The sequence below is a fragment of the Penicillium samsonianum genome, assembly GCF_028829775.1.
Source record: "Penicillium samsonianum strain IBT 33392 chromosome Unknown utg000006l_segment0_segment0, whole genome shotgun sequence".
Taxonomy (NCBI): domain Eukaryota; kingdom Fungi; phylum Ascomycota; class Eurotiomycetes; order Eurotiales; family Aspergillaceae; genus Penicillium; species Penicillium samsonianum.
The window spans coordinates 1,337,628-1,360,694 of NW_026643264.1; the positions used below are offsets into that span (position 1 = coordinate 1,337,628).

At 49.5% G+C, this 23,067-nt stretch overlaps 5 protein-coding genes across 5 annotated transcripts; all 5 read right to left on the reverse strand.

Moving 5' to 3' along the window:
• Positions 1-4,601: 4,601 nt before the first annotated feature.
• On the reverse strand, positions 4,602-5,530 carry N7471_010585 (uncharacterized protein; the record flags this gene model as incomplete). The annotated part of the gene is made up of 2 exons (XM_057283304.1): positions 4,602-4,627; positions 4,717-5,530. The coding sequence occupies 2 exons, from the start codon at positions 5,528-5,530 to the stop codon at positions 4,602-4,604; spliced, it is 840 nt and encodes a 279-aa protein (XP_057132283.1).
• N7471_010586 (uncharacterized protein) lies at positions 5,527-6,282 on the reverse strand (the record flags this gene model as incomplete). The annotated part of the gene is made up of 1 exon (XM_057283305.1): positions 5,527-6,282. The coding sequence occupies one exon, from the start codon at positions 6,280-6,282 to the stop codon at positions 5,527-5,529; it is 756 nt and encodes a 251-aa protein (XP_057132284.1).
• Positions 6,283-8,539: 2,257 nt separating this feature from the next.
• Positions 8,540-10,196, reverse strand: N7471_010587 (RPD3/Clr6 family histone deacetylase; the record flags this gene model as incomplete). Its single annotated transcript, XM_057283306.1, has 4 exons — positions 8,540-9,007; positions 9,055-9,596; positions 9,659-9,959; positions 10,014-10,196. 4 exons carry the CDS (start codon positions 10,194-10,196, stop codon positions 8,540-8,542), a joined length of 1,494 nt encoding a protein of 497 aa, XP_057132285.1.
• A 10,024-nt stretch (positions 10,197-20,220) lies between these two features.
• On the reverse strand, positions 20,221-20,718 carry N7471_010588 (uncharacterized protein; the record flags this gene model as incomplete). The annotated part of the gene is made up of 1 exon (XM_057283307.1): positions 20,221-20,718. The coding sequence occupies one exon, from the start codon at positions 20,716-20,718 to the stop codon at positions 20,221-20,223; it is 498 nt and encodes a 165-aa protein (XP_057132286.1).
• Positions 20,719-21,246: 528 nt separating this feature from the next.
• N7471_010589 (uncharacterized protein) lies at positions 21,247-21,660 on the reverse strand (the record flags this gene model as incomplete). Its single annotated transcript, XM_057283308.1, has 1 exon — positions 21,247-21,660. One exon carries the CDS (start codon positions 21,658-21,660, stop codon positions 21,247-21,249), a length of 414 nt encoding a protein of 137 aa, XP_057132287.1.
• Positions 21,661-23,067: the final 1,407 nt, after the last annotated feature.

Sequence of the window (23,067 nt, forward strand, 5' to 3'; positions counted from 1 at the left end):
TGTGATGGGTCTAGTGACTTGGAGCACAGGCAGGACATTCCCACTTCATATTGGTCTTATTGGCCCTGAGACTCCGGAATCTCATTTAGGCTGCTGCGTAAGGAATGTGCATGCCGTGTCTGCGCGCTGTTACGATACCATTACCCATACCCCATGTCTTTTTATTGCTTGGCAGCAGCAGCAGGCATGTCTCCAATGTCCGCTGAAGGCGGTGTGCGAGAAAGTTTGGTTTGAGCAAGTTGGGTGCTGGAGGTGCAGCACAAGTCAGTAGTCAGCCATGCATGGTGTGGCATATCAATCGATGCTGATTCAACCAGCAAAGCCTATCAAAAGGACAGTATTTCATGAGTATTACACCCAATAGATCATAGTGTATTGAAATCATCCGTAATTACGGGCTTGGCACTGAGCGTCCTGGGAACTGGAGTGCGGAGCCTGGTTGATCTTCGCGTCAGTCAGTGCTCGGCAGGGGAAGTCCGTCCGGGTGAATATTGAGCTCCACAAAATTGGGTTTGCAGCAATTTGATCGTACTAGCGCGCGGGCACTTGCTTGCACTGATCTAGACTTATGGTCACTGGCCCTTTTATAAAGCTGATAGGGGTGTTAGTCTACCGCTCCGCACGAATCGAATCGAATCGAACTTTTGGCAGATTCGATTCGATTCGAATTAATATCGAAAATTGTTGAGATAGGTAGTTGTAATGTTCTTGTTGAGGTTACTATCAAAAGTGGGAACCCCGTCTATTTAAATGTCCATCGCTAGTCCTGCCATAAGCTTTGGCCACCGCGATACTCAACTCCCACTCGATGGCCACCATCACCAATGGTGTCAGTGACTATGTGATCGCGGTGGTGACGGGCCCCATTAAAACCTTCAAAAACTTCATTTGAGAAGAAAGGAAGGAAAGGGTACCCTGTGCCTTAGTCTTGTTCAATACAAATAAGGTGTAGCAATCATTCAACGCCAAGCCCTTTCCGAAACCACTCAAATCTTTCCCGAGCAAGGGGTTTGGTGAACCCATCAGCAATTTGTTCTATGGTTGGGATATATTTGAGCTTCACTGTTCCGTTGTCTTGGACCTCTCCCTGCCACTTGCGTTGGATTTCCATATGTTTTGTGTGGGAGTGGTATTGTGGGGTTGAGGAGAGAGCAATGGCTCCTTGGTTATCCCCGCAGATGATCGTGGCGTTTAATCCTTGGTTCATATTCAATTCGTTGAGAAGCCTTCTCAACCAGACTGCTTCTTTGGTGGCTTGTGTCTGCCCTAGAAATTCGGCTTCGCAGGTTGAGAGGGCAACGACGCCCTGGCGTTTCGATTGCCAACTGATGGCCCCACTTCCAATGTTGAAGAGATACCCAGCTGTTGATCGTCTCGTGTCACGACATCCTCCCCAATCTGCATCTGTGAAGCCTTTCAGTTTCTGAGGCTGACCCTTGTACGCGAGTCTGAGGCTCTTTGTTCCTTTGAGGTACCGCAGGATGCGTTGAGCGAGCTTTATGTGCTGGGGCCCAGGATTTGCCAGAGATCTACTCGCCACAGAGACTGCGTACGCGATGTCCCCCCTGGTTCCAAGCATAATGTACATCAGAGATCCGACCATGCGTTGGTAAGAGGTCCTCTGGTCTGGAGGGCACGTGTAGTCTGGACTGTTCTCTGGAAGAGGTGAGGTTTCTATCGGCGTACCGATGGGAGCGCAGTTGCCAATATCAAATTGATGAGCAACCTTGTCAATGTATGCTTCTTGACTTAGGAACAGTTTCCTGTTTTGGCGGTCTCGCTGGATGGATATCCCAAGGTAGTAGCTGCATGGGCCCAGATCTGTCATCTGAAAACGGTTCCTTAGGCTCCGCTTGATCTTCTTGATCTCTGCGATACTCGGACCCACGATCAGGAGATCATCAACATACACCGCGATGTACATATTGCTCCGAACGAAGATACCAAGATCGGCGGTGATTGGCTCGAAGCCAAGATTGCGTAGGAAGTTCGTGAGGGTCTGGTACCAGATGCGAGGAGCCTGCTTTAATCCATAGAGTGCCTTTCGAAGCTTGCAGACCCTTGGGGTGCCGTCCGTCATGTGATGGGGCGGTTCGACATAGATCTCGTGGTCTATGTGCCCGTACAAGAATGCGGTTTTGACATCCATTTTCTCGATCTCCAGGTCCAGGGCCGCTCCGATTGCGAAGAGGGCCTTGTAGCTCATTGGCTTGACAACCGAGGCAAAGGTTTCATCATAGTCGATACCGTCTTCTTGTGTGAAGCCCCTCACCACCCATCTGCTCTTATGGCGGAGTACTTCGCCATGAGGTCCTCGTTTGAGTTTGAACACCCATTTTCCACTGAGAACTCGCCGATCTTTGGGGGGATCAACAAGCTCCCATGTTTTGTTTTGCTTGAGTGAGTTCACTTCTTCAAGCATTGCTCTTTCCCATTCGAGCCAGCTTGTGTCGTTCTTCGCCTGATGCAGGTTCTTTGGCTCGAAGGGTTCTGTTTCCTCTGCAGCTACCGTCAAGAATGTTGAGATGACGTTCTCTTCGGGTATATTCATTAGTGCAAGTTCTTCTTCGCTCTCATCAGACGTGTCTAGTGTGGCTTGTGGAGCGCGAATCTTTAGTTCAGGGTGGTGATCAAGTGCTCCTTGCTGCACATCATGGACTGGGCTGTCAAGTTGGAGTTCTGGATATCGTTGCCATTCTCCTGAATTTAGCCCTTGCTGAGCGTCGCCTTGTTGCTGGTCGCCACCGCGTGGTGAGTCAATCCCAAGGACAGAATCCTGGTAAGCAGGCGATAGAGGTCCGAGGGTATCGTCAATGCGCGTGGGCGACAAGGTCCTGTCTCCCTGTACAGCAACAGCTGGCTGCGAGTCATTGTCACTCGATTGGGACGACGCTTGGGTTTGCGAGTTATCGTCACTCGGCTGGGTAAGCACTCGGGAGTCATCGTCACTCCGAGGCAGTATGTGCGAGATATCGTTTCTCGGCTTAGGTAGGGGCTGCTCCGGGGGATCAATCGACAATCGGTGCCCCGAAGCAGGCACGGATGCTTGCCGCACACCTACCGACGGTTGGTTTATTAGTCCCACCGTCTCACTCCCCCCTGCGGCAGCAGCCGTTGCCTCAGGTAAGCCGTCTTGTCTGGCTCCCACATCTTCTATAGTCTGTGTGGAGGGAGCTGTGAGGACTTCGTGAAATTCAGCGTTTGGAGTCCCAACAATTCTTCCGTCTCCCAGAAGGATACGGTAGTTGGTGTTTCCCTCATAGCCTAGCAGGATGCATGGCCTTGTTCGCGGATCCGTAAGCTTCTTTCTTTGCTTTGGCGGGACCAAGTATTCCCCTTTGGATCCGATCACTCTCAGTCGTGATAGGTCAGGTTTGTCACCATACCACGCTTGGTACGGAGTCATGTTGAGCTTCGATGACGGCGATCGGTTGGAGAGGAAAGCTGCGGTTCGAGCGATTTCCGGCCAGAATTTAGACGGCAACCTCGCATGTGCTAGGGTAGGCCCAACCCGATCATAAATTGTCTTATGGGCTCTTTCGGCAACCCCATTCTGCTGGTGTTGATCCACTCCTGTCACCTCCGCTTGGATTGCGCGCGAGAACAATATGAACTTCATCTCGTCTCCCATTTGTTCAGATATCCGGTCGAGACGTATTCGTCTGCATTTTCGCTCGGGGCGCTCGTTGTGGTCGAGGAAGAACCGTAGTGATTCTATGACGAACTCTTGTCTTCGTGGTATAGGGATAATCTCGATCCAGCCCGTGAAGTCGTCAACGATGGTGAGCCAATAACGACTGCCGTCAAGGCCCTCGTCAAATGGCCCTGCGACGTCAATATGGAGGAGCTCCATTGCGTATTCTCCTCTCCTGCTACTTCCTGATCTGCGGTGGGGTTTTTCAATCATTCGCCCCTGCAGACACGAATTGCATGGATGACGTCGCTCCATGTCCCGAACACCATGAGCCTGCTTTTGGAGTCGCCGAAGATTTGCATCACTCATATGAGCAAGCCGATTATGCCACAGAGACATTTGCGGGCTAACATGATAAGAGGGGAAAGTCAGACTTGCCCACAGATCGAGTGCGTAGACTCCATGATATTCGCTGGCAGTAAACAGATTCTTTCCGTTTGACTTGTTGCGAAGGATAGCATCTCGGCTTGAGAATTCGACTTTTGCCCCTCGTTTGAGAAGCTGGAGCACCGATATGAGATTGGCGTGTGCAGATGGAACATAGAGGACGTTATCAAGCACAAGCCATTTCTTTCTGCCGCGTACGTTGCACAGGATATTTACTGTTCCCACTCCCGAGGGAGCCGTTGAGGTGTCAACGCCTCTTAGTGAGGGGCCATGGTACTTGGCTATTTGGACAAACCTCGAGGCACTATTGCAGACGTGCTGAGCGCATCCACTATCCACGATCCACGCGTCGCGAATAGAGAAGGTCTTTATCGCCACCATTATGGGAATATGGTCGAACAGAGCGAAATTGCCCTCGATATCGTTTCCAAATGCTTCGTTGACATCTTTCTCGGAGACTTTCGTCGCCATGAAAGTTGGTTTCTTCGGATCGTTTGGGCCACCCGCATCGTCATCCTCGTCATCCGTCGAAGGCCGCTTCTTCAACTGTTTGCGTGTGCCCGTATGCATTCTGCCTGGCTTTGGCTTCGGCCCATTTCCATCTTTCTGTTTCAGTTTCGGATTCTTGGTGAAACATTCGGAGTCAACGTGATAAGGTTTTCGGCAGAAGGAGCAATATGGGACGTTATCGATCTCGATTCGACAAGTAGTTCCGTCCGACGACGGGATGAGCTTCTTGTCACCTGGCCCACGGACTAGAGCAAGAGCAGGAAGTGCTTGCGTCTCCATTGCTTGTTTACCCAATTGCCCCTTCCTATGCTCTTCCTCAATTGCCTTATTCTCGATATAGTCGAACGTGGGCGCCGCTTTGGTGACGTTCCCATTTGCGTCTCTTTCATTGACAAGGTCCATTTGTCGGAAGATATGATCGCGGAAGCTCTCGTACTCCGGACCGAGTGCATGCACGAAGAAAAATGTTCGCTCAATTTCGGAGGTTACGCAATCAGGGTCAAGGAGGAGTTTTTCAGCATGGATCTTCCTGATTTCTGCCCCGAGGGCTTGAGTGCTCCCACACTTGTCTCTTGTAAGGGCCATGTATCGCCGTTGGAGGTTAACATACGTGCCTGAGCCTTCTGGTTTGAAGTTGTCCTTGACTGCCCTAAGCAGTACTTGAACTCGAGGAATCTCAAAGGCATTGATCCTTTGCGTCGCATTGTGTGTCAGCTTTGCCGTGATCATCGCGGAATAGAACTTTTGGCGGTAAATCCATTGCCGTGCTTCTTCTTCTTCTGTCGGTGGAGTCGCTCCATCGTCGGCAACCGCAGATATCCGAATGAACTCATTGACCTTCTGGTTCCACCTAAACCAGTCGCTGGCATTATCCAGTATCGGGATTCCATTATAAAACGTATTGATTCCAAATTGCTCGAATTTTGTGACTTCAGTCATGTTGGCAATGGATGCTCCTCAGAGCTGAAGAAGTCAGGGCTAGATACGTCGTTGGGCCGATCAGAGGAAGCCGATTCACGATCTGATGACTGAAGAGAGCGCACCTCCAAGCCGAAGAGTTCAAGGCTTGACGCGGCACTGGGAAGGCTTGAAACAATGGAAACGCTTCGATCTGATGAACTTGGCGTAGGCATCCGAGATGGAGGAGTATAGTCGCTGTCTGGGACTCCTTGTAGATTGAGAGAGTACTTGTACGATCTAAAGAAGTGGGGGAAACGGCGTCGGTCAACTAGATATTCCGGCTTCCTTGGAGGGAAGATTGAGGCTCTGTTTGGCCTGAGTTTGTAACGACCCGAATTGCTGTTGTCGGAAATGAATGGATCCCCTCCACCCACAGGACTTGGTGGGGTGAAGGCCAAAGTCTCAATGTTGTTTTCTGATTGAGCGAGAGTGCGATAGCGACTTGTCCCCTGTGCGATACTGGAACACGTGGGCTGAGCTTGGGAGGAACCTGGGAGGTCTTCACCAGTGTCGCGAGGAGCGATTATTGGGGTGGTGATCCTCGATGCTCGGCGTATGCGGTCTTCAGTGGACAGGCGCCAGTAGGCTCCCAAGAGTGCGTTCGGAGAAAGTGATGGGAAGTAGGACGTTTGTATTTTCTTGAAGCGCCAATGGCGAGTGTACCGGAGGTATGGTAGGATTTTCAGCTCCTCGTCCGTCCAAGAGTGTCTCTTTTGTAGTGTTTTCCCCATTTTTCTTCCGAAATGGCCTTGTGGCTGGTGACTCTGAGAAGATAGTTACCGAGTTTGCTGCAAATGATGACATGTCCCAGCAGTAGGTAACATTTGCGGTACCTCATGCCAGTTTCATAGTGCAACCGTAGCAATAATGGCATACTGTCTATGGCTATTTGAAGGAGAAACTCCCGAGGCTTGCTGCAAACGGTGACATGTCCTGGCTATGGGGGCAACCCCGCGATACTCCGTGCCAGTGTGACAGTGTAACAGTAGCAATGATGGCATGCTGTCTGTAAGTCTTCAGTGAATGGAAGTTCATCCAGGTTATTGCTTCGAGAGGGTTTTGAGCAATAGAACTTCATATTGTCATCAAGTTACTGAGAATATATGATCAGTTTCTGAAGTTCATGGAGTTAGTTTCTGATAGAGAAGCTTAGCTGTAATGGCAGGGAAAGGATTTTTGTGTTGAGATGCTTGCGTGCCCAAAGGTAAAGCCACCCGGGCTCATAACCTGTTGAGATAGGTAGTTGTAATGTTCTTGTTGAGGTTACTATCAAAAGTGGGAACCCCATCTATTTAAACGTCCATCGCTAGTCCCGCCATAAGCTTTGACCACCGCGATACTCAACACATATTATTCATATTCGCAAATATTCATGAATATTCATGAATGATCATATTCCTTTCGGAGCCCTAACAATGCCAGCGCGCACTTGGACAGGGGCCTGGTTCCTATTAGATTTGCGCACGTACGCTCAAAGCAGATGCCATCCCAGAGGCCGACCTAATGCCAGCGCCGGAGGTCAGCGATTAGCTCATTGATCAGATCGAACAGGCGTTCACGGAGAACAAATAGATTGACGCAGTTGATAGAGACCAATCCGTGGCGTTGACGGACCTAGTGGGTTCTCTTATCTCCGATGGCATCAACCCAGAGCACCTTGTTGACTACATGAAACCCCCTAACTTCGAATCGCTAAATCGCTAGATCCTACAGAGAAAGACGCCTACATGATTTGGGATGCAATGGCTTCCGTGGCACGTATTAGCTAGTTGATTGTACGAAAACAACTCACGCTATTCGCACCGAGGCTGTCCGCACTGAGCGTGACTGATTGCTACATCAGCCACTGCAGGCTTACATGGATGCTGATAGCATTGAGAGGAGGTATACAGTCCCGTGGCAGCAAAATTTGATGCTTTTCACCCGTACCTAGGCTACGCATGGATGGGCCAGCATGAATTACCGGTTCTTAAAAGCCAGCTTGTTGCATGGCATAAGCGCTAGATGATGATGTACCCCGAGTCTAATTTACCTTGGCTTAAGCAATGACTTAAGAGGGTCTACCGACGCTTACTCATGAATCGCAAGTAAATTGAGAACCAAACAGAAGCATACCGCAAATCAATTCCAACTTGCACCATTTGATTCAGGTTCTCTCGGGTTTTGCGTCGAGTTCGTCAATCATCGCATCAACGTCAAGAGGGCTACCAAAGCACGCTTGTTGTACTACAGCGGTGCTCGGTCGGGGTGAGACGGATTGGCGTATAACGGACAGCTACCCCAGAGTTATCAAAAATGACTAACAAGGCTCGATTTGTGGTGGTTTACAAAGCTTTAGAGCTTGATCCTACGGCGGAGCACATGATCCAGTGGCAAATGGATCAACAAATGACAGACCAATGACATATGGAGTCTGCTTGATTCGCCACGCATAATGACTTTTACAGTTCCCTACAGCTATCATGGATTGAAGATAGCACTTTCAATGTTCCCATTCGCCTACAGTATGCAGGCGTAGTCCTCTAATGCTCGTGACTCTAATACGGAAATCAGTGTGGTTAGCGACGGCCACTCCCTGGTCGCCGCTGTTCTCGGTCACCCAGCCAGTCCTAGTCCTAGTCGAGTGTAGAGGATCAATAAGGAATTGCACATGACACGAAGAATGAAAAGATGCTGACACATATTCGCACTATCTAAGCACCTGCGGGCATTCATTTAGCCATTAACTGGCCCGGCAATGCAGCGACACTGAATCGGCTAATCCTACATATTAGAAGCTAATTTGGTAAGAGATAACGCATGAACCGGAGAATCGAAAAGAAATTGTGCTTTTCCTGGTTGTGGCTCATGTGCCAACTCTGAAAGATTACGCCGGAACAAGAAGGGTCGGGACGCTATCAATGATACCTGAGAACATCGCTGGCCTTCTTGCCCTTCTAAACAGTATTTGCAGGCGCCTGCGGCGATTCTATATTCGTCAACAGTGTGTCAAGCGCGGACGAGATCCATGTCCGTATCACCCGCAGACGAAGTATCCTGCATCGAGGTCCGAACGATGTCTAGCCTAGACTCCGGCTCGACGTTTCGGTAACTGAGTCGATTACGGCGACGTATAGTGCCTGACTGGCGGCGAATACCATTGGCTAACTCTTCTTCTTCGTCTCCACTGTCACTAAGCTCGCCGGCCTTTTCCATGCATTTATCGAATCGTCGTTGAGTAAATCGCTTGTCTTTGTTTTCGTCCTCGTCAAGGTCATCCATAAAGTCATCGGCCTCGTCATTCATGTCATCCAAAATGGGATTCCGTGGTATACCTGTCATCTGTACCGAAGGAGCAAAGGTCGTGTGCTTGAGATTTTCCATGGCCTTGTTACAAACATTGGCAAGATATTCTTTGGTGTTGGCGTTGTCCATGTTGGAAGGACGGACATCGAGTTCATAGTCAGGAGCAAAGTACTAAGCCCCGTTAGCTTCATATCCTTATCAAGAAGAGATTGTCTTACCTCATAGTAGTCATTGTAAGGTAGATCCGATCCAAGGCTCTCTCCAACGAGGATGCCGGTCTCATAAGCCCAGGCCCGAGCAACGTTGCGCATGGTGTAGCCGCCACCGCCAAGTATCAAGGTCGGTAGATCAAAGCTTTTGATAAAGTTGACGCAATTGGCGTGTCCACGCATACTCAAGTTAAAACAACCCAAACGGTCACCAGACAAGCTGTCACCACCGCACTGCAGAACCACAGATTCCGGCCGGTACCAATCCATTACACCCTGGATAACGGGCTCAAAGATGCTCTTGTATGAGACGTCATTTATGCCATCACGCAGAGGCAAATTGACTGCATAGTGTTTGCCCTGCCCTACACCGATGTCACGAAGCTCACCGGTGCCGGGGAAGTACTCGCCGTACTTGTGGAATGAAACAGTCATGACACGATCGGTCGTGTAAAAGGCCTCTTCGACACCATCGCCGTGGTGAACATCAATATCGACATAAAGGACTCGTTTCTTGAAGCGTAGAAGCTCAAGGATTGCGAGGACAATGTCTGGAAAGTTTTAGTTCAAGAGACAGGACATGCGAGGACATTGCTACGGGTAAGGAACCTACCATTCACGTAACAAAAGCCACTCGCTTCACTTTTCTTGGCGTGGTGCAGACCACCAGCCCAGTTGACAGCGACGTCACATTTGTTGCGATTCAGTCGTGCTGCGCCTTCCATGCTGCCTCCAGCACTAATTCCGCAGAACTCGAATAGGCCGTCAAAGACTGGACAGTCGTCACCCACGTTGTATCGGCTCTGTTCTTTCGAGAAGCGATCCATATTGTCTGGTGTAACCTTGGACAAGAAATCAATGTACTCGTCCGTGTGGAACTGAGTCATCTCATATTTTGACGCAGGCTTTGCACGCTGATAAGTCATGCGTCAGCCAATGGCAAAGCAAGAGAAGAAAAGAACTCTCACATATATCTCCATTTTCTTGTAGAGGCCATAGTTCATAACTAAGCTATGCGTCATGCGTATGCGGTGGGGTTTCATAGGGTGGCCCGAGACATAGGCGTAGTTGCCCACATCGGAGTCGTAAAAATAGGCAACTTTCTTGTTTTTAGACCCGAGAAGCTGGTCAGAAATTGGCTCCGCGGCCATGTCACGAGATTACTGAGGGGTAATGAGTACGGTGAGAAGTAGTTTCATGGTACATGAAATTTGGAGAAAGGGGGATGGAGATAGAAATATGCGGTACGCGGTCAGGGGAATTGAAGGCGCAATCCAGAAATACTCTCAGAAATGTAAAAACAGCAGAAGACCCATATCACTAAGTTTCGCAGACTGAAGGCAGGCAACAGGACATATCATGAAAGGGAGCCACTCTGTCCTAGCTGAGGCCTCGAAATTTCGAGACTTGGAGAGAATCGTCGCGTGGGAAGGAGTCGAAATCGACGAAAAAGCACACCGCCTTAGCCGAGCCAAGCTCTTGTTCATACATATGAGTTGATTAATCCCCAGGTCGCGCGATAAAATGTGATGTAATGCTCACTGGGTACATTCATTCCGATATCATGGAAGGATGTACCAATTCGTTCAATAGTCTCTCAGTGATACTGTGCGTCTGTAATGTTTCAAGCTGCGACTTAGTCAGCAGAAAGCCCGTCGCCGCATCACATTGCATAGACCGCAAGGACCCCATGGGATAAGGCAGCTTGGCCGAAATTTGGCTGTGTCTGTCGCGGTGTTGTTGGCAGTGTTAGAAGCCAGGTTCGCACAGGTGCAAGGTTTGTGACCCTTTCCACTCCGTGCCTTCGTTCCGGGGCTATCATCCCATCCTGTACTCTGTGTTGTGATATGAGGCTGGTGCAGATCAGGAACCAAGCCGCACCGTCGGAATTAGCTCCGAAGTGTCTATACAGACGACCAAGTTGATTGGAAATCAACTTGGCTAAATTATTGTATATATAGGCTCATGTATCCCTCTGAAATAACAAGTTATTTTTCATACCTCTGAACAACAACACTCTGCTCTGCTCTGGGTAAAACCCTCGATGCTTCCTCCGCTCAGAAAACCTGCGCGCTTCGTCACATTTGAGGATGACCCGACACAGCAGTTTTCCGCCGATATCCTCCCCACCTACGACCGGGTTGTGGATATCGCTGTCCATCGGGAAGCGTTCCTCCCTGTTAGACCTCGCCAAAGTCCAATTGACCCATCGATGGACATGTCCAGTGGGCGGGTCGAGGGCCCCCCGTCCGTCCACCTGGACTTCCTGGATAGTCCAATGGGTCAAAAGTGGGGACACTGTAACATGCATAGAGCTATGTAGAATTTTGCTGTATTTAATCGTATGCAGGTTACGCCTTTAGGGTAATTATTGTAGCAGAGCTGAAATCCTTATTAGGTATAGATAGAGTAACGAAAAAGAGGTGCTACTATTTTTCCTGATATTAAAGTAAAATCGCTGCTAATATTTTGTGCTTGAGGTGCACTGAAACAATATATATTTGTCTCACCAGAGCATTGCCAATTGACAAGAAACCCTAGTTACAGCACAACAAGCACATATCAAATGATCACAAACAAGAGAGGAAATCAGTATTCATGTAGGATGAATAAGAATACATGAGAATTTTTATATTATCAAATAATCTCAGAACAGCTGCCACGAAAAGGAATTGTAATGAATGTAACTAGTGCAGATAACCGTTTAATATTTGCTGAGTCATCGGATTATGCAGGAAATTTATGCAGTTTTGGGCGGCTTTGGACACTTTGGGTAGTCCACGGACGGACACCTAGCCTCCCGTCCAAAGTGGGTCCAATCCAAGTCCGCCCATGGACGGGTTTTGGCGAGGTCTAGTTCTGCCCATATTTTGCAGCCCCCCCTTTTGGTATTAATTAAATTACCTCTGTTTTACGTCCGTTTCTCATCATGATCCCTAAGGTAATATTATATTAAATTTATAGATTTAGAATCAATTACTAGCATTCTCTCTATATCACGTAAAAAGACACAAGAAAACGCGTTAAATAAAAAAAATTCAAAATTACGGAGGTTCACCAGAAAGTGGTGGTGCTTCCCTATAAAACCTAGATATACAGTTCTACCGCAAAAGTTTCCGTAAAATTGGCCCCACACCCGCGTTTTTAAATCGCGTCTTAATAAACCCACCATTTTCAACTATCAACCATGGTTCCAAGAACACCCCTAGGCCCTATTAATTCTAATAGGGTGAGGAAGACTGAACTCTCTCCAAACCTAAGGGGTCAAATTACCGGCCAGGCATCTATAGGCTGCTCAATTACCTCAATTGCAAAGCTTCATGGTTTATCTACCTCAACGATCCAATTTACCCTCGATCAACAATCCCTACGAGCCGATGGAAAAACCCTTCCTCGAACCGGTCGCCCCCCAATTCTATCGGAAGATAATAAAAGCTTGATACTACGTTTGATTACGCGTGATCCCTTTATTCTTTACTCCGAGATACGCGAACAAAGTGAATTAACCGTATCCGATGATACCCTCCTTCGAATGTTAAAATCCTCGGGCTACGGACATTGGAAAGCACGGAAAAGACCTTATTTGAAACCGGAAGTTGCCGCTCTACGTCTTGCTTGGGCTTTAGAGCACCGGAATTGGACGTGGGAAGACTGGAAGCGGGTGGTTTGGTCCGACGAATGTTCGGTAGAAATTGGAAAAGGGAAGCGCGCACGTTGGGTCTTCCACCTAAACCACCGGAATGAAAAATGGAAAAAAGAATACGTGGTCACTTATTCGAAATCAAAACGAATCTCAATCATGATCTGGGGAGCGATATTCGGTGGTGGTTATTCTGATTTATATCAAATGAATCGCGATCCATTCTCCGCACGACAAGGCTTCTCTTCACAGTCATATCTCGAAACCCTCGAAGAAAACCTACCTCAATTTTTTATGAATTCGGAGCGTATTTTTATGCATGATAACGCTCCAATGCATACGGCTAAAATTATTAAAGCGTGGTTGTGGGAGAATGCAATTCCTACTACTGACTGGCCGCCGTATTCGCCGGATTTGAACCCTATTGAACATGCCTGGGCGAAGCTAAAAGAAATGATCGATCGCCTCGATCCTGACCTAGATAAATTTGAAGGGACTAAAGAGCAGTTAGTTACACATTTTCAGGGATTAATTCATAAAGCATGGGAGGAGCTAGGCCAGGATTACTTTGACCGGTTGATCCAGAGCATGAATCGTCGATGTGAGGCTGTAATTGCAGCTGAAGGGTGGTATGTAAATTAATTGAAATGTGTAGGTTGCATATATATATATTGAGGTGGGAAGGGTTTGTTGAGATTCATGAGACTATGAGATCTCATTGCCTGATTTATCAGGCCTGAATCTCATTATCAGCACCGAACCACTATGAAGCTTGTTTTCCGTGGAACCCTTCATAGAAGGGGACCACAATTCATCTCGCTTCTGAGCGAGCACACAAAACATGTCTATAAATACTAGGTGAGCTACATAGTATAGATAGACAGACTTAAACAATCTCTTTCTCTGGGTGTATGCTACATAGATTTATATCATATTTTAACATGTTGTGATTATGAGGCTGGTGCAGATCAGGAACCAAACCGCATCATCGGAATTAATCCCGACTTATCTATGCGAAGAATCAAGTTGATTGGAAATCAGCTTGATCTTCTCGTTGTATATATAGACTCATGTTTCCCTCTGAAATAATAATCAATTAATACCTCTGAATTACAACAGGTTATGAGCCCGGGAGCAATCTCTCGGGTGCCGTCTCTACTCACCTGAGAATCAACTTGACCCTCTTGGTTACATATCTACCCCACTTTCCGAAGCAACAACATGTCCACTCTGGTCCACGACTCGCCCGATCGAGTCGTCACGGCCATTGAGCCTCTGACAGGAAGCGACAACTTTGCAACCTGGAAACGTCTCATGACCTCGTACCTGAAAGCTAGACAGGTCTGGGATGTTGTGTCGGGCGACCTACAGCGTCCCGACTGCCTGTTCAAGTATGCCAAACCAATTACGGCAGACATCCACCCCTTGGTGGAGCCCCACCTCAACGGGGCGGTGAGGCAGCGAGCCATTGAAGCGCGCCTCGAAGTGGAGGTCCAGGCATTCGAGCGCCACCGTGAATGGTCGCGCCGCGAAGCCGAGGCCTACCACACCATCTTCCGGTACCTGTCCCCCCATATCAGCATTCATGTCGCGGGACTCGAGACGTCTCGTGACCTCTGGAATGAACTCGAAGAACGATACCGGCGGATGGAACTCGCCACGTTCTGCGAGCTGTTCGCCCAGCTTCGCGAAACCACTGGCGAGCGCTGCGGCAGTGCGCGCGAATTCGTTGATCGTGTACGGTTGCTGGTACATCGATTGAATGCCATCGCGCCCGGATCGATCGGCGATCGAGCACACGTCGCGATCTTGCTGACGCAGATCGGACCAGAATATGTCCTGATTGTGGATGCCATTCAGAATGACAAGGATCCAGTGAACCCGACCACGATCGGAAACCGTCTGTCTAATGCCGAACAGACGGTTCGGAGAAAAGAGTCTCCAACACCCTTGCAGGCAGCATCTGGCCCGTCCATCAATACGGTGCAGCAGACTGCCAAGAAATGCAACTATTGCAAGAAGTGCGGCCATGTGGTCGCGCAGTGCTGGAAGAAACAGCGAGAAGCACAGCCGTCCAGGGACCATGCCCTGAAGGCTGAACGGAGTGTTTCCGGCTCACCAAGAAACAATTTGCAAAATATACCATCAAGCCAGGTGGGAGATCGGCAGGGCCCGCCGACTTCCAAGAGACCGAGGATCAATATCGTGAGGGCGAGGGTGACGACCCTTTATACCCACGCACCGCAACCCCGGTGGATCCTGGACTCGGCCGCAACCAGCCACATCTGCTGGGACCGGAGCTGCTTCAGCAGTCTGCGGCCCCAACGCGAGATGCTGGACACGGCGGGCGATCCAGTGGAAGCCGAAGGGATTGGTACGGTGAAGCTCACGCTCCGGGGGAAGTTCAACCAACCCCTGGTGTTGAAGAATGTGTACTTCGCGCCACGCGTCGGGATGAACCTGATCAGTGTGCCGAAGTTATTGCGAGACCGCTACTCGGTGGTGGCGCACCCGCAGAACGTCTTTGTGCAACGCCGAGGACGGACGGTGGGGACCGCCTACCATGCGGAGGAGGATCTACTGATCCTGCGGTGCCATGTGAGCAAAAGATCCCGAGAGCGAGTCCAACTGGCGAGGGCGCCGGCGACCTATGACCATGCAGATTCTCTGGAACCGCAGGCGGTGGCCATGGACGTCGACGACCCTCAGGAGTCAAGTGGCGCAGAATGCGCAGCGTCAACCTCTGAACTCGGTGGTGAAGCTGTGATACTCGAAGGAGGTGCGTGCAAAGGAGTGGGCCAGGCCTCTGAAGCGTTGTGGCACGCTCGGATGGGACATCTGAACCGGGGAGACTTGAGGGTGGTCCTCCGGCAGACCGGCATTCCGTACCGACCGCTGACGCAGGCGCAGCTGCTGGCAACGCCGCAGTGCCCGGCGTGCATGTCGGGTAAGCAGCATCAGAAGAGGAACTCCCGTGCAAGACGGCCACGTCTGCATTCAACGAGAATTTTCGAAATGATCCATTCGGACATCATGGAGATGCCGATTGCCAAAGATGGCTCCAGGTACGTGATCACCTTTACTGACGATTATTCTCGTGGCTCGTGGGCCTATGCCATGAGATGGAAGCATGGAGCGCTCCAGAAGTTCCGACAATTTGAGGCCTGGGTGCACCGACAGTTCGGCGCCCAGATCAAGAGGTTCCTCACCGACAATGGGAGAGAATACTTGCCCGTCGGAACACACCTCGAGTCCCAGGGAGTCGAGTTTGACACCTCGCCGCCATACTGCAAAGGGCAGAATGGACTGGCCGAACGCACGAATCGCACTATCCGGGAGCGGATCAACACGATCTTGTCTGATGCGAAACTTCCTCCTTCCTGGTGGACCGAGCTCTTGGACACGGTGGTCTATCTGAAGCTGCGCGCGCCAGCATCAATTTTGCAGAAGAAGACGCCGTTTGAAATTTTACACGGGAAGCCGCCTCAGCTGTCGCATCTACGACGCATTGGCTCCCGTGCCTGGGTATTGATCCCGAAAGAGCATCGAGCGAAACTCGGACCCCGATCATCCGAGTGCCGATTGCTAGGTTATTGTGAACCAAACCAGTACAAGCTGTATGAAACTCATTCAGGGAAGACAGTCTTTTCCCGTGATGTCGAGTTCGATGAGAGGACCCCTGTGGCGCCACTCATCGAGGGGGAAACAGGCAACGACCTCCCGGACAACGCTCCTCCATCACCTGTCTTTCCACCAGCGGTGCCACCTCCATCCAGCGCATTGCCTACGCCACCTGCATCGCCTCCGGACTTGGCTGAACGACTGACAACGCCATCTCAGCATCCGGAGGAAACACTTCCACCGGTCAATCCAATCGAACAGGAAGCAGAGTCCACACAGGATCTCGGCTATTCCATCTATGGCCGCAGAAGAAGACCCCCACGGCGCTTACTGGAATCACTTGGCAAGGTGTATACCGCAGGCGCACTGAATACCGCATCTGCGAGCACAGTCGATCCATCGACTTTTCACGAGGCCGTGTCGGGCCCGAATCAACTGGAATGGTGGGCAGCCATCCAGGAAGAATATGCGTCTCTTCTCGAGCACAGAACATGGGAAAAGGTTCTGCGAACAGACGTACCCGTCGGAGATCATGTGATTGGCTGCAAATGGGTCTTCAAGACCAAAGCCAACGGAACGCGCAAAGCGCGACTGGTCATCAAAGGCTACCGGCAGAAGCATGGCATCGACTACCATGAAACATTGGCTGCGGTGTCACGGATGGACTCGGTCCGCTGCATCATCGCCAGCGCCGTATTGCGCGGATGGAAGCTTCACCAATTTGATGCGGTCACTGCATTCTTACATGGTGACGTAGACTCGTCCATCTACATGGAGTTGCCCGAAGGCTTCGAAGAGCCAGGCTATGTATGCCGGCTTCGCCGCTCTTTGTATGGTCTCAAACAGGCCCCGCGGATTTGGTACCAATGCGTCCACCGCGTGCTGGCCGCTCATGGCTTCACCATGGCACAAGCGGACAACTGTGTGTTCTACAAATCCAATTGCGTGATCTGTGTCTACGTCGATGACTTTCTCGTTGCTGCAGCAAACTCACACGAGATAGACCAAGTGCAAAGAGCATTGGAAACAGAGTTCCAACTGAATGACCTCGGTACCCCACGCTCGTTCCTGGGCATCCAGTTTGACTTCCAGGCCGATGGATCTGTGTCCATCCACCAACACCAGTATATCCAAAAGGTTCTCTCCGACTTTGGCATGGAAACCTGTCAGACGAAGAATACGCCGATGAATCCCAAGCAGGTCTTGAATCGCCGTCCAGACGAAGAACCTCCAGACGAGGAAACAAAAGCACGATTCGCCACCGCCATCGGATCATTGATGTACCTGATGGTCGGAACGCGACCGGATATCGCGTTTGCGCTGGGCACGTTGAGTCGCTTCACATCTCAGCCACAATCGCACCACCAGGTCGCCCTGCAGAGATTGCTTCGCTATGTCAAATCTACGCAATCCCATCGCATTACATACCGCAGTGGCCAATTGATTGGATATACGGATGCCGACTTCGGCGGCTCCGTCGTCACTGATGGAGCCTACTCGACGTCCGGCTACGTATTCCAACTTGTGGGTGCGCCGGTTTCCTGGTCATCTAAGAGACAGGGGGAAGTAGCCACATCTACGACCCATGCCGAGTACATTGGACAATACAATGCCATTTTGCATCTACAGTGGCTCCGCACCTTCCTGGCCGAAACACAACTGTATCGGTCCCCGGTCACCAACATCATGGCCGACAACCAATCCGCCATTGCGCTATCTCGCAATCCCGAATTCCATAAACGGACGAAGCACTTTAACGTGAAATTTCACTATCAGCGAGCCGTGCTGAATACAGGCGAGATTGGGCTTCAATATGTTCCGACTGAGGAACAGGCCGCAGACGGTCTCACCAAGCCATTGGGGCCTACAGCCTTTGCCAAGTTTTGTAGTCTCTTAGGAGTCGACGCCTCGGAGACTCCAAGACAACATGCGTGACAGCGCAGGCGCTCTTTCCACTTTGTTTTCCCACGAAGGTTTTTTAAGTGGTTTTACCGAGGCCTGACTGCTCTGCGCAATTCCAGTATCGCCCTGCCAGCAAAGCGACCCTGAGGGGGAATGTTGTGATATGAGGCTGGTGCAGATCAGGAACCAAACCGCATCATCGGAATTAATCCCGACTTATGTATGCGAAGAATCAAGTTGATTTCCAATCAACTTGATCTTCTCGTTGTATATATAGACTCATGTTTCCCTCTGAAATAATAAGCAATTGATACCTCTGAACTACAACAGATATCGCAGCTGTTCTTATTTTGCAATTTACTGATCGCTCAGCCTCATTGCTTAGTTTTGCCCCCCGTAAGAACTCTGATGATAACGATGGTGACAACGTATCGGAGGCAACACTTCTTACGTCAACTCGGCCAGGAGGAATAAGCCATCAACAGAAGACGATCAAGACAGAGTTATGGGGACTTCTTAATTCTTGGCTGAACAAAATCCCCAGTGAAATGCCACCGTGTGCTTTGCGTGCCGACTACAACCCAATACCCTCTGAAATCCCGAAATCCGTTATTGGTACACATGACGAACGGGACTTCGACTATTATGTCTTTCGTGTGCATATCCAACGAAAAGGAAACCCGATTGACTTTTGTATCTTGATGCTAGAGGATGGGGACGACCAATTCTTCGTTATGAAGCGCGGCGGTCGACGTTATAAGCATTTATTCAAATGGCTAGGAAGAAATACAATAAAATCATAATCCACCGCCAAAATTAACTTCAAGGATGCCCCAGAGACGAGAACGATACAATCTAGGCCACGCACAAATAGAACCAGAGAGCCCAAGCCTCAAAGCCCAGTCGGTGAGTTTCTCATTATATCGCAATTAATGCCTCTAATCTTGGAATGCAGACTCTACTCCTTCAACGAGAAGTCGATTCATCAACGGCACCAGATACCGCCCATGGGATCTAACTATGTCATCTACAGTCAAGGATATCTTTAGTGAAGCAAGTAAATTCTATGGCACGGAGCCACGTGGTCTTCTATACCAAGTAGATGGAGAAACAGATGACCTTCTACCATGTATGCTAAAAAACACCGAAGATTTTGAAATCTTTAGGTCATGCATACTACGGGACTGCCCTGGGCTAGTTAATTTTTGGCCCTACGACTGACACTGACCTTGTCATTGCGTTATTGATTGTTTGTTTACGTATACCATGCACTTAGCTTTCATGTATTTCCTTAATATGCACGTCTTCTCGCCACGAAAGGCTGATCGCAACGCAGGGATTTGATTGGTGGAGGAGGTGCAGCAGGAGTTAGAGTCCACAAATGCCGCTCTCCAGGATCAGGTCCCGTAGAATGATATTCAGCTGGTATTGGATCAGGCACACGGGGATACGGTGTCAATGACCACTTGATTTTGGAACACTGTCGATGCCCTCCAGAACAAACGACTGGCATCTTATTTGCCAGGCTCTGGGGTCATCCACGCAGACTGGCCCGAGCAGGGAGTCCTGGCTACTCAGGGCCACGATTTCCCCTCCAACGCCGCTTCATCGCTACACACTGGGTGCTTCCACATCCGAGCTCGGATTCTTTTGTTTCGAAGATGCAAGTTCGGAAGACCGGGAAATGGAAATACCGTTGGTGGGCTAGTCATCATCCCGCTTTGACGCAGGCCTTTCCATATACAGATGAAGCTTTTCCACCTCTAGTAACAGCAGCGGTATTTCCGGATCTCCCAGTAGACGGGTGGATGGTGTCAAAAAATCATGGACATTCACCTTCAACCACCTCGACTACCTTCTGTACGTGGTAATATTTGTCACGGGTTCGATTAGATCCTATGTTCAGGCATGCGTAGCATTTGAAGACCTATACTGCTTTTTCGATTATGCGTCTATCGAGTCGACAGGCGGAAATGAACTTTTAGATTACCTAGCCCTTAGCTTAGGTGAGATCATAAGAGGAGGTCTTTGGTGGGCATGGTGCTCAGCTTTTCCAGTACTGGAGAGATATTGAGGCTTGCATTCACATGCAAGCTCTCAAGAAGCTCCAGAACACTCGGAAGGTCCAATACATTATTGATCACATTGGTATCCGCGACGGGGCCTTTCCTTATCCACTTGGACCGACTAAAGTGCCAATCCAAGAGCATTTCGGTTGCAACGCGGCCAGGGAACTCGAAGACGCCACCATCTGAGACGACGCGACTAATTGATCTAGTATCAATGTTGAGAGATAGCACCAGCGTCCCGTCGCACCTTATAAGGGAGGTTCCCTTGGAGATACAACGCTTGTCTTTCGTTCTCGTCCAGCTGGTGATTTCAATGATTTGCTTGGCGCAGTTGACGAGGAATTCGAAGGGCAGCGCGTGCAGGTTTCCGCTGATGAGACTATACTCGTGGAGGCCGCATCTTTTATCGCAGGTGTCAATGTCGAGCTGATTAGGGGTCATGATGACATGACAACCATGAATGTTTTTCCTTTCGAAGTCAGTGATTGGCTTCTTTGTACGAGCTAGAGAGCACAAGGAAATACCCAAAAAGTTTTCCCAAAGATATAGGGTCCCCACCCTAATTCAAGAAGAACCTTCGAAAGAGAGAAGGATGATATGTATCGAGGCGAAGTTCTTGACACAGGTCCATGGCATAAGTTTCGTGAGCCAACATATAATTATTTAAAAGTTTGCTACAGCCTATATTCGACCTGTCATCTGTTTATGTATGACGTAGAATTGGAAATAGCGGTGAGCTAGCTTAATAGGTGTCAGAGCATGAAGCAGTAAATTGCCGCTAACTGCTTGATTGGTCACATAGGATATGACTTGCTTTATGTTTTGTATGTAATATTGCAAAGTAACGAATAACGCGTGGTCTTGACAGTCTCGAACAGCATCCAACTAGACAGCTTTGAGGGTATTCCTGTGATTGTAGTTAATGTCTACTTTTTTCGATCTTTTATCCTTTGAAGCATAACTCACATTTTATACACTTTGGTTTACTTCAAAGTTATGATCAAGTTCAACCGACCTTTCGGGGCCGTTTTTGAGGTCCTCAAGCTTCAGGATAGTGGATTGCATCATTGCTCTGGCCCTTTCAATCATCGACCAACTTTCCAGAACAACTTCATCGTGGGATTGTGGAGGGAAGCCGAGAAAGACTTGGTCAAGGGAGAGCAGTGTTCGTTGTAACAAGTCAATACACTCATCAGGACTTGGGTTAAAGTCAAGACTTCTGAATAACCGCTGGCTGTTCTCCATGCAAGATTCAGCGGCTATCGTTTGGGAAAGCATTTCAAAACATATTTGAGCCGTATTTATGTCTTTGTTGTTCTCGTCCAAACACAGCGAAGCAGGGATAGACGGCTTAGATGGAGGAGCGAGGTTCCGAATAGTCATGTCGATGGCCGAGAGGTTGTGCGAGCCAATTGTTAGGTGTAAGTAAGGATGGTCCCACAAGGAGGAGAGTTACGGCAAAAATGACCGCCCTCGGCTTTCACGGATTTCTAGAACCCTTTATATGAAGTGGGTGGCAACCTGGAGCGGGGTTGCGCCAACGATCTACCAATGACCGTCGTTTTGCAAGGATTGCCGCCTGCAACCTCTGCCTGTGTTGTAGACTTCCGCAAAGCCCAACTTTGGGCATTTTCATGCAAAAACTTCCTAGATAGGGATAATTTATGCAAAATCATGGGCTTTTTCTCTAAAAAAAGTCCACTCGGCCCCACTTTAATGGGTCGAGTTCGGGCTTTGCGGAAGTCTATGTTTTGCCCATCACATCATCCCGTGTCTTGGCTGGGGGACTTCCAAATTAGCATCCAATGATATCGCCCCGCCGCTATCAACAATACGCGCACGGACACTTAACCGAAAGCCTGAACCAGTAACTTGGAAGAATGTATGTATTTGTATAAATATAATAGCGGTTAATTCGCATAAAATGCTAAATAGATTGTGGGAAATTATCATCTGTCCATTGCATTCCATCCACCCCAAAGCTAATATCTACCGGTACCTGGGTAGAGCATTAAATCAGTGAATTTCGCATGGTTGGCTTCGGAACCCGCGGTGGGCTTAGGTGGTGCATGTTCAGGCCACAGATCACCAGACCGATACCAGCAAACTCCAGCTGAATCAGTGAATATCAGTAGCTTCTGGCAATCATGGGGTGCGGCTGAAGTCAGCACTCTAGTCGGCGGCTGCTGAGACCGAATGATTGGCCGAATTAGCTTGTCTTTGATATTATTATAGGTCAAGTGGGGCTGGCGCTAAGTGAAACGGGCATCTCAATTTGGTAGAAAGGTCCCGCTCGATGGCGTCTACTTGAATTGCTAACCTTGAGATGAACCACAGTGCTTAGTCCGAATTTGCCCAGGATCAAGCACCGCGAGGAACCTATCAAAGAGCAGCTCCGCGACAGCAAATAGCCGTCGCTTGTCGGTCCTGTCGGCGCCTCAAGGTACGTGAGATACTTCCAAACCACCCGGCCGTGATGGCGCACTGATATTACTCTGCTTAGATCCGTTGTTCAGGATTCGAAACCTCCGCGGATGGACGGTGCAGCAGCTGTTTTAAATATAACCAAAATTGCGTTTTTATTCCAGTCTCATCACAAACTCAAGCCTTCGTGCCCGCACACGCCGCATACCCTCATCTTCTGACTGGCCCGAACGGACCCGTAGCACCTGGCCCAGAAAGAACGGGGGCCACCAGCCCTGCACGGCGCTCATGGACAACCACTGCCCCCTCAGCAGCAGCCGCAGGACCATGAGACCATCCTGCCGCCGCCTCAAGAGATGTATTATC